Here is a 13,294-nt window from a genome sequence, read left to right on the forward strand (position 1 = left end):
CTGTGAGGATGACAGAGCACTGGAACAGGTTGCCCAGAGAGTCTCCTTCCTTGGAGATATTCAGAAGCCGTCTGGATACAATCCTGTGCAACATGCTTGACCCTGCTTGAGCAGGGTGGTTGAATAGGTGACCCTGCTTGAGCACAGGGTGGTTGGACTAGATGATCTCTAGAGGTCCCTTCCAACCTCAACCATTCTGTGATTTTGTGATTCCCATCATGTCTACTAGCATGCTATCAAACAGTAGGAGCAGGAGAAGGAAGGAATTTGTCTGACTTGTGGACAAGTATATCTGCTGCKCAGAGAGCAGGCTGCATGGGATGTATGTGATATATAAGCGTGGGATAGCAGATACATAGAAAGAGCAACATGCAGGAGTAATGCAAGGAGGCTTAAAGGAGTCGCAGTCAGGGCGGGTGAGAGCACTGGTAGCTGGGATGCCTCCTTTGCTTCAATCGCTAAGGCTTTGCTTGGCATAAGAAATACTAGGCATACTCTGCTGACACTGAAATAATATTTAGTTTTCCAAAGCAGTTAGGTGACTGCTGGCTGTATGTTTATTTTATTTTGTCTCTGAATTTATATACAGGTTATCGTATATGCTCTTCCTGTCATGTTTTGTTTGCTAATTCAGTAGCTGTCCCTTGCCCAAACCCCTCTTCATATGTAATACTGATTAGTCCCAGTTCTTCAATACACTGTTTACAGCTGTATAACAACTGACCATGTTAATTTTCCTAGGACAAGGTAAGGTCTGCAAGATTTAATTTAAAATTCCTTCAGGACTTGTTCATTTTTTGATTTAAAGTAGGAAGAATATTTGTAGCTCTTTGGTGCTAATCTCATGTAGATGTGCTCAGAGTTAGCTCTGTAAATATAAATAGTCTTGGTGGGAAATACTCTGTACCTGTAGCACCTAGGAAGGTGYTTCCTAGAACCTGTAGCAGTCATAGGAAGACAGTAGTGCTTTCTGGATATAAGGGTCTACTGTATATGCATTTTTTTGAAGGACAGGAGTGTATGCCTCTGTGTTTAGTGATATGAATTCAACTCTGGGATGGGAATTTTCCTGTTAATTTCAGCTGGCTCTGCAGCCAGCTATAATGTACGTTTACATTACCACTGCAGTTGCAGTGGTATTTGCAGTTACTATCAGAAAGATGTTACTGGTGTAATATTTAAAAACACAGGGCTAAACTTTCTAGTGGCATAACTGTAATCACTTAATAGAACTATTGCAGCCCAATCTTATCCATATTCTTTTATAAGTTAGTAGCCAGTGTAATTCCTATTAAATTTTTATCTTTCTGTCACTTTTTTCCATGATAGGCAAGGAGAATAATAAATAACCTGTGACAATCACCTGAAAAAGGCAACATTTGACCTTAATAAAACAAATCATTACTGCACTATTGTTTCAATCACTTCACTAGAAACAGAGATGAAAATTTAATGAAAAGACAGAAAATTAGGCACAGAAATATGAACAGAAAAGTCCAATAAGTGCATAAAAATTTCTTTATGAAAAAAGCAGAAAGTCTTTTTTTATTGCCCATCATAATGTGTTTATTTACTGACTATTGTTATCATTTTGTTTCCTTCCCATTTAGGAGATTGTCAACTTCAATTGTCGCAAGCTGGTTGCTACGATGCCTCTTTTCGCTAATGCAGACCCAAATTTTGTGACTGCCATGCTGAGCAAGCTGCGATTTGAGGTGTTCCAACCTGGMGATTATATTATCCGAGAAGGGGCTGTGGGTAAAAAGATGTATTTCATTCAGCACGGTGTTGCTGGTGTCATCACCAAATCCAACAAGGAGTTGAAGCTGACAGATGGCTCTTACTTTGGAGGTGAGTAGGAAGAAAATGAATGGTAACATTAAAGTGAATGCACTAGAATAAAACATGTTCAAATATCAGACATATAGAGACATCAGAATAAGTCTGCTGAATGTCTGTTGCCTGGGTAATTCCAAAGGCAGGGAAGAGTGCATTAAGTATTTCTGAATAATACATTTTGAGTCTGCTTGCTATTGAAAGGATAGCTATTGAAGATACAGATAACCTTCCTGAAATATTTCCTTCAGTTAAATTGTCCTGAATTTTGAAGTGACTTTGAATTAAGATTGCTATTATTTAACAGGCTGTATTTTGATAAAAATATAATAATTTGCACAGTAACTTTGCAACTATTTAAAGGTAAAATAAACAGGATTCATCTTCCTTAAAAAGGGATAAAAATTTATAGTCARGTATATAAAATACTTCTAAAAGGTAAAGATCACTGTAAGAATTACAAAATTAGACAGTGGATAAAAGACCATTATTTATATGGGATATTTTGGTATTCTTCATGAATATTTCAGACTGTTATTAGTGCATTTTCTCTGAATTTTAGCATGCAGCATTGATTAGCCTTCCAGTCTAAGAAAGTGTAAGAAACTGGACTCCCTCTTTGACTGGATAGCTCTCTGACACAGGTGTATTAATGAGAACCAGGCATGAATTTTAGTCCAAATTAAATTCATCTGGTAATCCTAATAAAAAATAGATTTCCATTTAGATGAAGGTATCTGAATATTTACATTTGGATAAAAGTAATCATTTTTTTTACATATAGCAATTGTCCGATATGAAAATCATGTTCCTGTGATTGTAAATTATCTTTGTGAAACAGAATGGGTGTCTGCATCTTAGAGTAGCAGCAAGGCTGGTTTTCAGAAGCTGATTGAACATTTGTGTGTACGGCCCATGACAGTTACAGTTAGCTGATTTTTTTGTTAATTTTCTGTTAAATACCATGAATCATCTCAGAATTGAGTCAAAAGCCTTTCAGAAAATGTTAAATTGAAAGCCTAATCAGTGGCATTTAGCTGGTGCACTGAAGTGGAGAGCTTAGAAAAGTGAATCGTGTTCAGTTAGTGTTTGAATTGAGTTACTCAACTAATCCCATTTTAGAATAATATACTGAAGCAACTCCTAGTGATCTGGCCAACAGGCCTTGTCACTCTGCAGTAGCCTTTGCAAGGTGATTTGTACCAGTATTTGTAGAAGCACTTTGATAAAGAAATCTTGTGCTTATCCCATGGACTTAAACTGTAGATTCTGAAGAGAGGAGATTAAGGAGAAAGAGAAGGTAAATGCTGAGGATGAAGAAACAGAGCAACCTTGGTCTTGGTCCCCTGTATGCTTAGCAGTGCCCCAGTTTATGAAAATGAGTTTGCAAGAGCCTGTGTTCTGAATCTGGCTATAATACTCTTCTTAGCCAGCAGAGGATCAGAGGAGATTGCCACATGAAAGTATTTTACATAACTGTCAGCCTGTTGTTACAGTCCAAATGACTGCTCAGCTCATCCTGTTCATCCGCTACCCTTCTTAACAGTAATGCATATAAAAAATAAGCCATTTGCAATATCCAGACACCACAAGAAGTTATTACACTGTATATACCAAAGTAGCTTTGCTCATTCGAACCATAAGGACACAGGGTGTAAAAAGGAGGGCAAATGCATCTGATACATCTGAAATGGGAAGTAATAGCTACTGCTGGATGTAGCTGGGAGAAGAGAAGGGAGGAAAGGGTGAGGATATAGGGAGAAAAAACCTGAGAAAGAAAGTGCCCAAAATGTTGCAGCTGAAAAAAGAAGAAACAAGTTACACTTCTGATTGATAACTGCTGACTGAAAAGGTTCAGTTTATCAAAGCGTAAAAAAATTCTAATTTTCTCTAGAGAACCGTGTATCAGAGTCTGAGGGGACCTTCCTGACCAGAGTAGCCAAGGATATGTCTAAACAGCATTGTCAGTACCAGGCAAAGCATGCATACTGGACAGATGCAGGAAATACTGCACAGTGGAGCAAGCCAGAAGAACAAGTCTGCGTTCAAATCCATACTGGTCACCCCTTTTTTGCCTAATTAAGACATGCGAAGTCTGAAGCTGAGATACCACTTAAGGAAGCTGCAACTTATAACTTCAAGTTACTACTTACAGCCCTCAGCTGTAACCCAGTAAATGTATGTAAACACTCCAGCACTCCAGCATGGGAAGGTCAGACAGGTGGGGGTTTCAGACCTGAACAGGTTTTTTTCAGTTTCTACATCTTCTGTGAAATGGAAGTACCCGGCACCTATTGCTCAGAGATATTAAGTATTGGATGTTGGGCATGTCCCAGAGCATGGGCTTCCCAGGGACCCTGGATCTGGGGGAGATTGAGGAGGGGTCCCTAGAAAGACAGGCTTGCCCTGAGAAATCAGACAGGGTGCCACAAATATCCAACCTTGTATTTGGTATATGTTTATCACTTTACAATATTTTAAACTTTTAGGATTGACACCATTGTATCAATTCTGACACTCTGGTGTTGCTGAAAAACTGGAGGTTAGTGTGAAAGCCAAGATTTAACAAGAGACAAAGCAGTGTTAGCAGAATTTGGGAGAGGCTTGAATGGAGACTGTCAGGAGAGTGAGAGCCTGGAAAATAGAAAGTTGCAGTAATAAAGAGGGAAAGTATTTGGAGGTTTGAGAACTGAGATGCTGATGAACATTTAAATTCTCTGGCCTGATCTTTGTTCTTAATTAAAAACCACCCTTCCCTATGGATCTGAGTGTTTTAACAGTCTCACATGAAACTAGCTAAACCTTCCAGTTGCTTAGAAATTCTTCTCAAAAAGAATGCGCCTGGATAACCACTAATGGAATTGATTAATCAAATGGCATTTCACCTCTGCTTTAGATTCTCAGTTGATTTTTGAGGGAAGTGCAGGGTGATGCCTCCAGACAGCCTTCCAAAGATCTGGACTTGACTACCATCAGTCTCTTTTCTCATCTGGGCACACTGGGTTCTCCTCTGTGGAGGGGAGGAGTAAGTACAAGGCAGCAGCCCCAGAGACATTGTGGTTTGTTCCTTGGTATTGCTGGGGAAGAGCATCCCTTGACCTTTATGTGCGTTCACAAATCTACACTTGAGCTTTGTATGCAGGAGCATTTTTGGCCCAGGACAATGTAGGATGTTGATTTTCATCCCAACCGTTATTTTTCCTGCTGCTAATTGAAGGATATGATCATCCTACAAATCTATTCCATTTACAAGTATGAATTTGAAAGTAATTTCTGATATGATTCTTTTTGCTAGGCCTTCCCCACCCTCCCCCCACCTTTTGATGGAATATACAAAGTAGGCATCAGGGAAAACTGCTTTGAATAAGGCAGAAATGCTGACTGATCTACACTCCATCAAATCTGCAGTCAAGATACCAAAAAATAATATCCCTTAATTATTGGAATAGCAAAGTAGATGATAAATATATTCAGAAAAAAGTGTGATTTGAGTTTGATTATGTTCTTTTAAACACTCACAGTAATGACCACAAAGAAAATCTTTTAAAGAGATTGTCATAAATTATGTATTGAATAGACATGGATCAGTGGAAGGATTGTTTCATAAAGATTTAGGAGAGTCCATTTTCCTTTGCCTTTTACTAGAATTAAAAAAAAAAAAACTTTAATTCTTCAATGCCTTTCCTTGCAGACCCTGTCCTCCTATGGCATGCTTGCCTGGGTTTTTATAGAAGGGATAAGAATTGGGCAATGGAGTACATGATAGTAATTTTCACTACATTGTTCAGTTATATAGTTATTTCTACACCAGTGAAATGGTGTAAACCATAGGTACTAGAGGTGAATTCTGGGTTTTTAATACTCTATACCTGCTTTCATTGGTACAGCATTTCCACATCTTGTTATTTCAAGCAAATACAGCAATATTCAGTTTTCCTAAAGATCTTTGTGAATTTCTGATGACTTCTTTCACTTTTCTCCCCTATTTTCTAAAGTGGCTTCCACTTCGCCAGTATTAACAATAGGATTGGTGCATCAGCAAAGCAGTAAATATGTCTTTTCTCTTTATAAATAAGAGGAAATGGAACCTTTCCCACCGAGACTGACACAGTTTGCAGCTGAGGTGAAACAAGGTGGCTACCTTGAAATGAAGAAATGAACATTATAACCTTCACTTTTAGCTGCTTGTATAGGACAGGCAGAGACATAAAAATGTGAATGAGGAGGGTCAGGAGAGAGTCGATGGTCAGGAGAAAGTGGGCTGTGTTAACACCCAGGAGAAATAGATAGGGGAGGTCAGAAGAGACTGGGGAGCAGGATGGGGTCAAAAGAGAGATGAGGACTGTGTGGGTAGAAGTCAAGTTGTGAGGGACAGAGAAAGCGGGAGTGCAGGGCAATGTGGTGGGCATGAGGTTGATGGGAAAGAGAAGAAAATGCAAGGAGCGATAGAGCATGTGAACAGGACTAAAGCATCCAGATGACAGAAAGTTGGACATCTGCTTGTCACTTAAGGAGGGAGCAGGAGGGTGTTTACACCTCCCCTTTCAAATGGCAAATAGGGAGACCTGACTGCACGTGTGCTTGTTACTAAGTTGTATTGTAAAGCTGAGATGAACATGCTTGAATTCAGCACTCCAGTGAAGGAGGAGAAGAATCATGAGGCAGGTGAAAAGCTGTAAGCAATTGTATTTTGAGGATGTTATGACTGCTAAATTATTTATTTGTTTTTGTCATTTGATCCATGTTTTTGAATATCTGGAGTTTACAATACTCAAAATTAAGTACAGAGCAGTGCAGAATGAGACCCCAAATCTTTTCGTTTTGTCTGTTTGTTTCAATACATATTTCTTTTCCTCCTCTTTAATACCTCAGTATTTCAAACTCTTTAATGTTATAACCATGGTAGAAAATGGTCGGGAGAAAATTACTGGGTTTTAGTCTTATCGAATCTTTTTCTCTGAATGCCARATGATTGTTTTAGAAATTACTGAAAGACCTTTTTATAGTAGGAGGAGTGACTGGACAGATTGTTTATTTCTTTCTCGCTAGACAAATATCAAATTGATAAAAGGCAAAGGTTTTGAAGTCTTTACAGATGAAGCACAAGAATATGAGTCATTTACTTATAGAGAAGCATACAGTACATAATTTACTGTGGTTTTACAGAGCAGAAATAATATTTTAATATATCTAATGAGCCTAATACTAATCTTATTTACATTCATTCGTATAAACTGGTGTAATACCACTGATACCAGTGAGTTCTGATTTTTGCTGGAGTAAATGTTATCAGAATGACTGCATAATAATATTATATATGTTGATGATTCAGAATGTCTCATGATTAGTAGCAACAACAAACATAGGAGAGTGTTATCATACTCACTTACTAAACAGAAGTTTGTGTTAGTAAAAGAATTTCTTTCTAACAATTCCTTCCTCTTACTCAGTTGGTTCTACATACGGCTCTAAGAGCTCCTTTAGTCATCACAATAAGATTTTGTCTTCCTGACCCAGACACATTTTTTAGTCAATAGTGTCAAAATTTGTAACTTAATATGCCTGCTCAGCTTTATTCCCAACAAGTGTGTAAGATAGCACAATGTTTTCTCTCTTTATCATACTTACTTGCTTTTTGTTGTAGGGAATCAAGGCCACAGAGAGTTTGGTCCAGTTCAGTAGAAAACACAACCAGTTTCTGAAAATGTGATAAAAACTGGCCTTTCTCTGTAAAACTGTGCTTTGCATAGCTGCTTCTCACTGCGCCGTGAACTGCTCCATTTGTTCGTGGCTCAAAATGTTCTGTTTCCATCTTCCCTTCCTACCAGTCCATGCCTCTGCACGTTCTCCTCCCCTCCTGGAAAGGCCTTTTTCCCTGACAGCTTGCCACCTGCCACACTTCTGCATCTTCCTGGCCCCAGCCCTGGAGTCTGCTGGTGTTCACATCACTCCCCTACAGGGAATGCAAGGCTCTTGCTTGGAAAAAAATGAGAATAGGTGCAGTATGCCATTTTATAACTCGCTGATTGTTACCACTACGAGCTGGCATAAAGGTTAAAGCTGTCCCAAAGCTACTGTAAAGTACGTTGGTGAATGGGTCTGGTTTCATGATGTCCCATTCCCCTTCAGCTGCCAGCTCTGTGGAATCAGAGGAAATAATCTGAGCGTGCAGCCCTGATCCACTTAAGCATGGGCTGAACTGCATTTTGTGCTTAAATGGTGTGTCAGATTGGGGCTGATGCTCCTACAAAGAGAARAAAGGAATAAATCCATCACTTTCCAACCAGTGAGCCTTAAGCAGAACTTCCAAAAGGAGGATTTCCGGGAACACATTCAGGTCTCTGTTGTCACTGCATTTGCTTTCCTGCTGGTGGATAGATGTCTGACTATTCACTGTGGGTCTCATCCTACTCTTGCTGAGGTCTCTGGCAAAATTCCCCTCAGCCCCAAAGGACACAAGATAAGGCTTGTGTCCCTACTGTCTTTTCCATTCTCCATCTGTTTTCCCACCTGTGTTTATACAGGTTTTCCTGGTGTTATGCCACTTGGAGTAGCTCAATAAATGAATATGTAGACTAACTAAAATCCACATTGCTAAGAAATATTTTTTTCTAAGAGTTTCCACATATGTGGAACATGAGGAAGTACATGTGATTTTTTAAAACTTTTTATGATACGTGTATGAGAGTTGCTGAATGTGAATTTGAATATGTAATGATCCACTTGCATTCTAATAGGAGAAAATACATGTTTTATTTTATTCATTCAGAGGCAGACATCATTAACTCTGCTGAATTTCATTGTTCATGTAGCAAAATTACATAAAAAGCAGATATTCATCCCCACTTTCTAGAATTTGGAGACATATTATAGCATCTTCTCTTTCTCTGATTATTTATTATAACACTGGTACGCCCATGTAGTTCATGGAATACTTTGGATTTTTAAATATTTTATTTTGCTTAAATTATTCAATACTGTTTTAACAGTTATCCTTCCATACTTGAAATTCTAATAAATTGTATCTTGGATTTGCTTCAGCTTGTAGAAGGCCAATTAGACAAAACTACTTTGGCCTACCTATTATTTATGGAGCTTTTCCCCATTTCAGAACAGCAACTGTCAGTATACTTTAGACCAGTGCAGTGGAAAATAATACCATGGGAAATGTTGAGTTACTTCAAATTATATTTTGCCACTTTTTTTTTTCTGAGTACACTGTGGTTACTTCCTTTGGCTGAGGTACTTTTAAGCATTTGCTTAATTTTGCTTAATTTTGATCTTGATTTTGATTGCAGTAATATTGATTATAGGCAGAGAAAATGCTGTTGAAGTGCCCTGTTGCTCACTGCTTTACACCTTGTAATTTATACCTGGACAATACGATGTGAAAGAGTTTTACATTTTGCAAAAATAGTGTATATGGCTACTTGTTAYTCAAGGTGGTGATGAATTAAGTCTCTCAGTATTCATCCCCCAATCCATCACCATATTGAAATACATAATTAATTATAAGTGTTTTTTCTGAAGTGTGCTTATTCATATTCTTAATGGCAAGCACACAATTAAATGTTCTAAGGGAAAAAGATGTCATATCTCCATACCAACTCATTCATAAAATAGTTTTCAGATGAACAATATTAATACCACATAAAGTGGCTATCTGGGCAGATAATATGCCACTTTTTATAAAAGCAGTTGTATTCTAACCATGTGTATTTGGCTTACTTTCTTGATGTAAAAGTAATTACAGCTAACTACTTTTCTGGAAAAAAAAATTATACTGTCAATCTATATTAAGCAGATTACACTGAAATGAAATGTATCAGTATTTACCTTACAGAAAGTACGAGGACTTTAAAAAAATCCAATTATGTATCAGTCTTGTCAAAAATTACAAAAGTCATTATAGAATGGCTAAAAATGGACAGACTTATAGCATTCATACCCACCTTGAAAATTAATTTATGCTCAAAATGTCTTTTTCTGTATCAAAATTTATCTAAAATTTGTCTATATCACATTAGATAATATTTTAAAGGCTCTGTCAAGTTGTTTTAATGAATTTCACATGGTAGTAATGACACCTGTGATGAGTAAGTCTCAAAACATCCAAATTAGTAGCATGTTATAATGCTGCTTTTCTCAAAGCTGCTACAAAGTAGTCTCTTAAGCCTTATTCAAGGAAATCGACTGATATAAGACTTGTTTGAAGAAACAGGCTTCTCAGAGGTTGGTGGCATAACAGACAAATTTGGATCAACATAATGAAACCAGCATACTTTAAGGCTTATTGTCAAACTCTAAATAAATATGAAAAGTTGCTCACAGATTTACAGGCATTTTTAAACAATAAGAATTCCTCCATAAATCCTATCAAAGTTGGTTTGGTTTGGTTTGGTTTGGTTTGTGGTTAATGAACATTAGGCAAATTCTTTTCAGAAGAATGATTTTTTTCCTCAGAAAACTGGTGATATTTCCGATTAAATAAATGTAACTCTTTGCCGATTATAAATGCTACCAGAAAAAATAAGAGTAGACTCTCTCTAATTAGACCACTTACCATACTAAGTCTTTGCTATATATACAAAGGTTAAGCAAATGAGAGCTTGCGAGAGAGACCTGGAGGGAAAATAGTAATGGAAAGAAATATAGCAAAAGAGCAGATCATCCTCCGTTTGTATGTTAGATCAGAAACGTTGTGAAATGCCCGTAAAGGCTACCTATCTCCAGCTGCTTCTAACTCATCTGTTCTGAAGGTTCCTTCTTATCTCAGAGCAGCTTTGGAGACAAAATCTCCTTTTAACACACAGTGATTGTGTCCAAAGGATAACATTCTGGATGAAAAGGACCAATACAATACTTTTTGTGCAGAATGCTAATATTCCTTTTCACCTGCCATTTTTTTTTCTTGCTGAATACTCTTCTTGAGGTTCAAAAAGTATAAAAAACCTAGTTATTACTTGCTGACTATTACTCAGTAGCATAAGTCATCCTCAAACTTCGAAGCAAACGTTCTCTTCAGTCCCTGTTTCATTCTCTTCCTCTCTTCAGAGATATGAAATGATAAATATGGAACATCCTCATGATGAAGAAATTATCTCAGCTGGTGAGGTTGCTGGTATGGAGGGACAGATGTTTGCAGACAGCAGTTGTGTTCCTAACTTACAATGAGGGGAGCATTCCACCAGCCAGTAACAATAAGTCTCTAGCTTACTGAATGAGATAAAGTTTTGCATTTTTTTATTGCTATATGGATAGGGATGTAATTCACCTCTTTGTAAACTTTTTCTACTACAACCTTGCTGCTTAGGGCACATTTTCAATTTCTTTTATTTGCCCCATTAAATTCAATAAAAAAATAGACAATGAACATGCTTAGAGCTCATCTGTCAAGGACTTGAGAGCCATAAACTTCAAATGACTAAAAACAAGCAATAAAAAAGTGAAAGAAACCAACCCTTTTCTTTTCTTGAATAGGATGACTATGTAAGGATAACAGCCATCACAAAGAGTTAAATCTAAGTTAGACTTAGGTAAAGAGTGCAAAAAGTGACAGGAGACTGAAATTGAGGCTTTAAGGAAATTGTTCTGGATCTTAATTGTATTTGGTCATGTTCAGTTCCCCCTCAAAACAGTAACAACTCAGAGCACTATATCCAGACCTCCTTTATGAATTCTCTCTCTGGCTGCAGAGCCCATATACCTGAAGGCAGGCTTTGTGACTTACAGACAATTGTTGCTGTCAGGTTTAAAATGAACAGGGTCATGCAGGCAGCGTGTGCTATTGCTCACTCTAACAAACTCAAACTGTCTTGTGTGTAACTCCATGTTTAGTGTTTACAAGGTTGGAGAAGGCATAATTTTTGTATACCTTTCTTTCCTCTCAACTCTTTTGGACAGTCCAGATTACAAACCTGACTTCAAACAGCAGTAATTGTCTCCCTTCCTCCTTAAGTTCTCTCCTTTGCTGCAGTAATGTTCTTATTGAAGAGTGATTGTATTTTAAGGTTTCTTAAATACAGGACTGAACACATGCATATATTTAGCCAAGTGTCACCTGAGCCTTTTCATTTCCATCCACTCCATAGATCTGGATTTGGGGGACATCAGTCACTTTTTTTCCCCCATAATCTTGATTACTGTGAATGTCAATATTGTTTTACAAAACAAATGCAAAATAAAATCTGCACAGTTATCTGGCGTAGTATTTAATCATTATTTTGGAGAAAATAAATCACTGGTACTCACTAATTGGTATAAGCTATATTCTGACTGTAATGAGAAGACCTGCTGTTAGACAAATTAAGTGTCTATAATGAAGGGCAGCATATCCCTGGGTTTTCCATTTTGTGCACTAGTGATAATATATTGGAAGATAAAAGGATATGTTAAAAGGTTAGAAAAAAATAGTTAAAGATAGATGTATTTGATGTTTTCCAAAGCTTAAAAAGGAAAAGGAGACAGATGTACAGAAGTACATATTAAAGCAATCAAATTTTCATCATATGAAACAGCTTCTCTCTGTTTTCTGTATTAGGAATGGTTAAATCAACACCGAACTGGGAAATAGTTCCCTTTCTGAAGACTGTGGTATCTCAAGAAAATTATTCATTAAATTTTCTTGAATTGATTGAAGTTATATAGTCCTTTGCTAAAGAAAAAAATCTCTCTCACATTACCTGTTGTAAAGCTGGGATCAGAGTACCCCAGTTTAAAGTTACAGTCCCTTCCTGTGACGTTTAGCTAGTGCCATTTTAGCTAGTTTGTGCTCAGTGGACAACTTCAGTAACTTGAAGGAAGAACCCACGAGTGCTGAGGGAGCTGGCAGGTGTTATTGCTAGGCCACTCTCAATCATCTTTCAAAAGACATGGAGAACAGGAGAGGTGCCTGAAGTCTGGAAGAAAGCCAATGTCACCCCAGTCTTCAGAAAAGGCAAGAAGGAGGACCCAGGGAACTACAGGCCAGTCAGCCTCACCTCCATCCCTTGGAAAAGTGATGGAACAGCTCATCCTGGAGGCCATCTCCAASCAWGTGRAGGAYMAGAAGGTGATCAGAGTAGTCAGCATGGATTCACCAAGGGGAAATCATGCTTAATCAACCTGATAGCCTTCTGTGAGGGAATGCCTGGCTGGGTAGATGAGAGGAGAGCAGTGGATGTTGTCTACCTTGACTTCAGCAAGGCTTTTGACACTGTCTCCCRTRACATCCTCATRGACAAGCTCAGGAARTGTGGGCTRGATGAGTGGACAGTGAGGTGGATTGAGAACTGGCTGAAYRGCAGAGCTCAGAGRGTTGTGATCAGCRGYGCAGAGTCTAGTTGGAGGCCTGTAGCTAGCGGTGTCCCCCAGGGGTCAGTCCTGGGTCCAGTCTTGTTCAACTTCTTCACCAGTGACGTGGATGAAGGCACAGAGTGCACCCTCAGCAAGTTTGCTGACGATACAAAACTGGGAGGAG

General features: G+C 38.1%; 1 protein-coding gene across 1 annotated transcript in view; it reads left to right on the top strand.

The window, feature by feature from the left end:
• The window catches only part of HCN1 (hyperpolarization activated cyclic nucleotide gated potassium channel 1), a 191,062-nt gene that overhangs the window by 167,991 nt on the left and 9,777 nt on the right, over positions 1-13,294 (top strand). The window contains exon 5 of the mRNA XM_026062982.1: positions 1,611-1,851. Within this exon, the coding sequence (XP_025918767.1) occupies positions 1,611-1,851 (241 nt within the window). The remainder of the gene's footprint in view (positions 1-1,610; positions 1,852-13,294) is intronic.

Source organism: Apteryx rowi, unplaced genomic scaffold, assembly GCF_003343035.1.
Source record: "Apteryx rowi isolate R43461 unplaced genomic scaffold, aptRow1 scaffold_197, whole genome shotgun sequence".
NCBI lineage: Eukaryota > Metazoa > Chordata > Aves > Apterygiformes > Apterygidae > Apteryx > Apteryx rowi.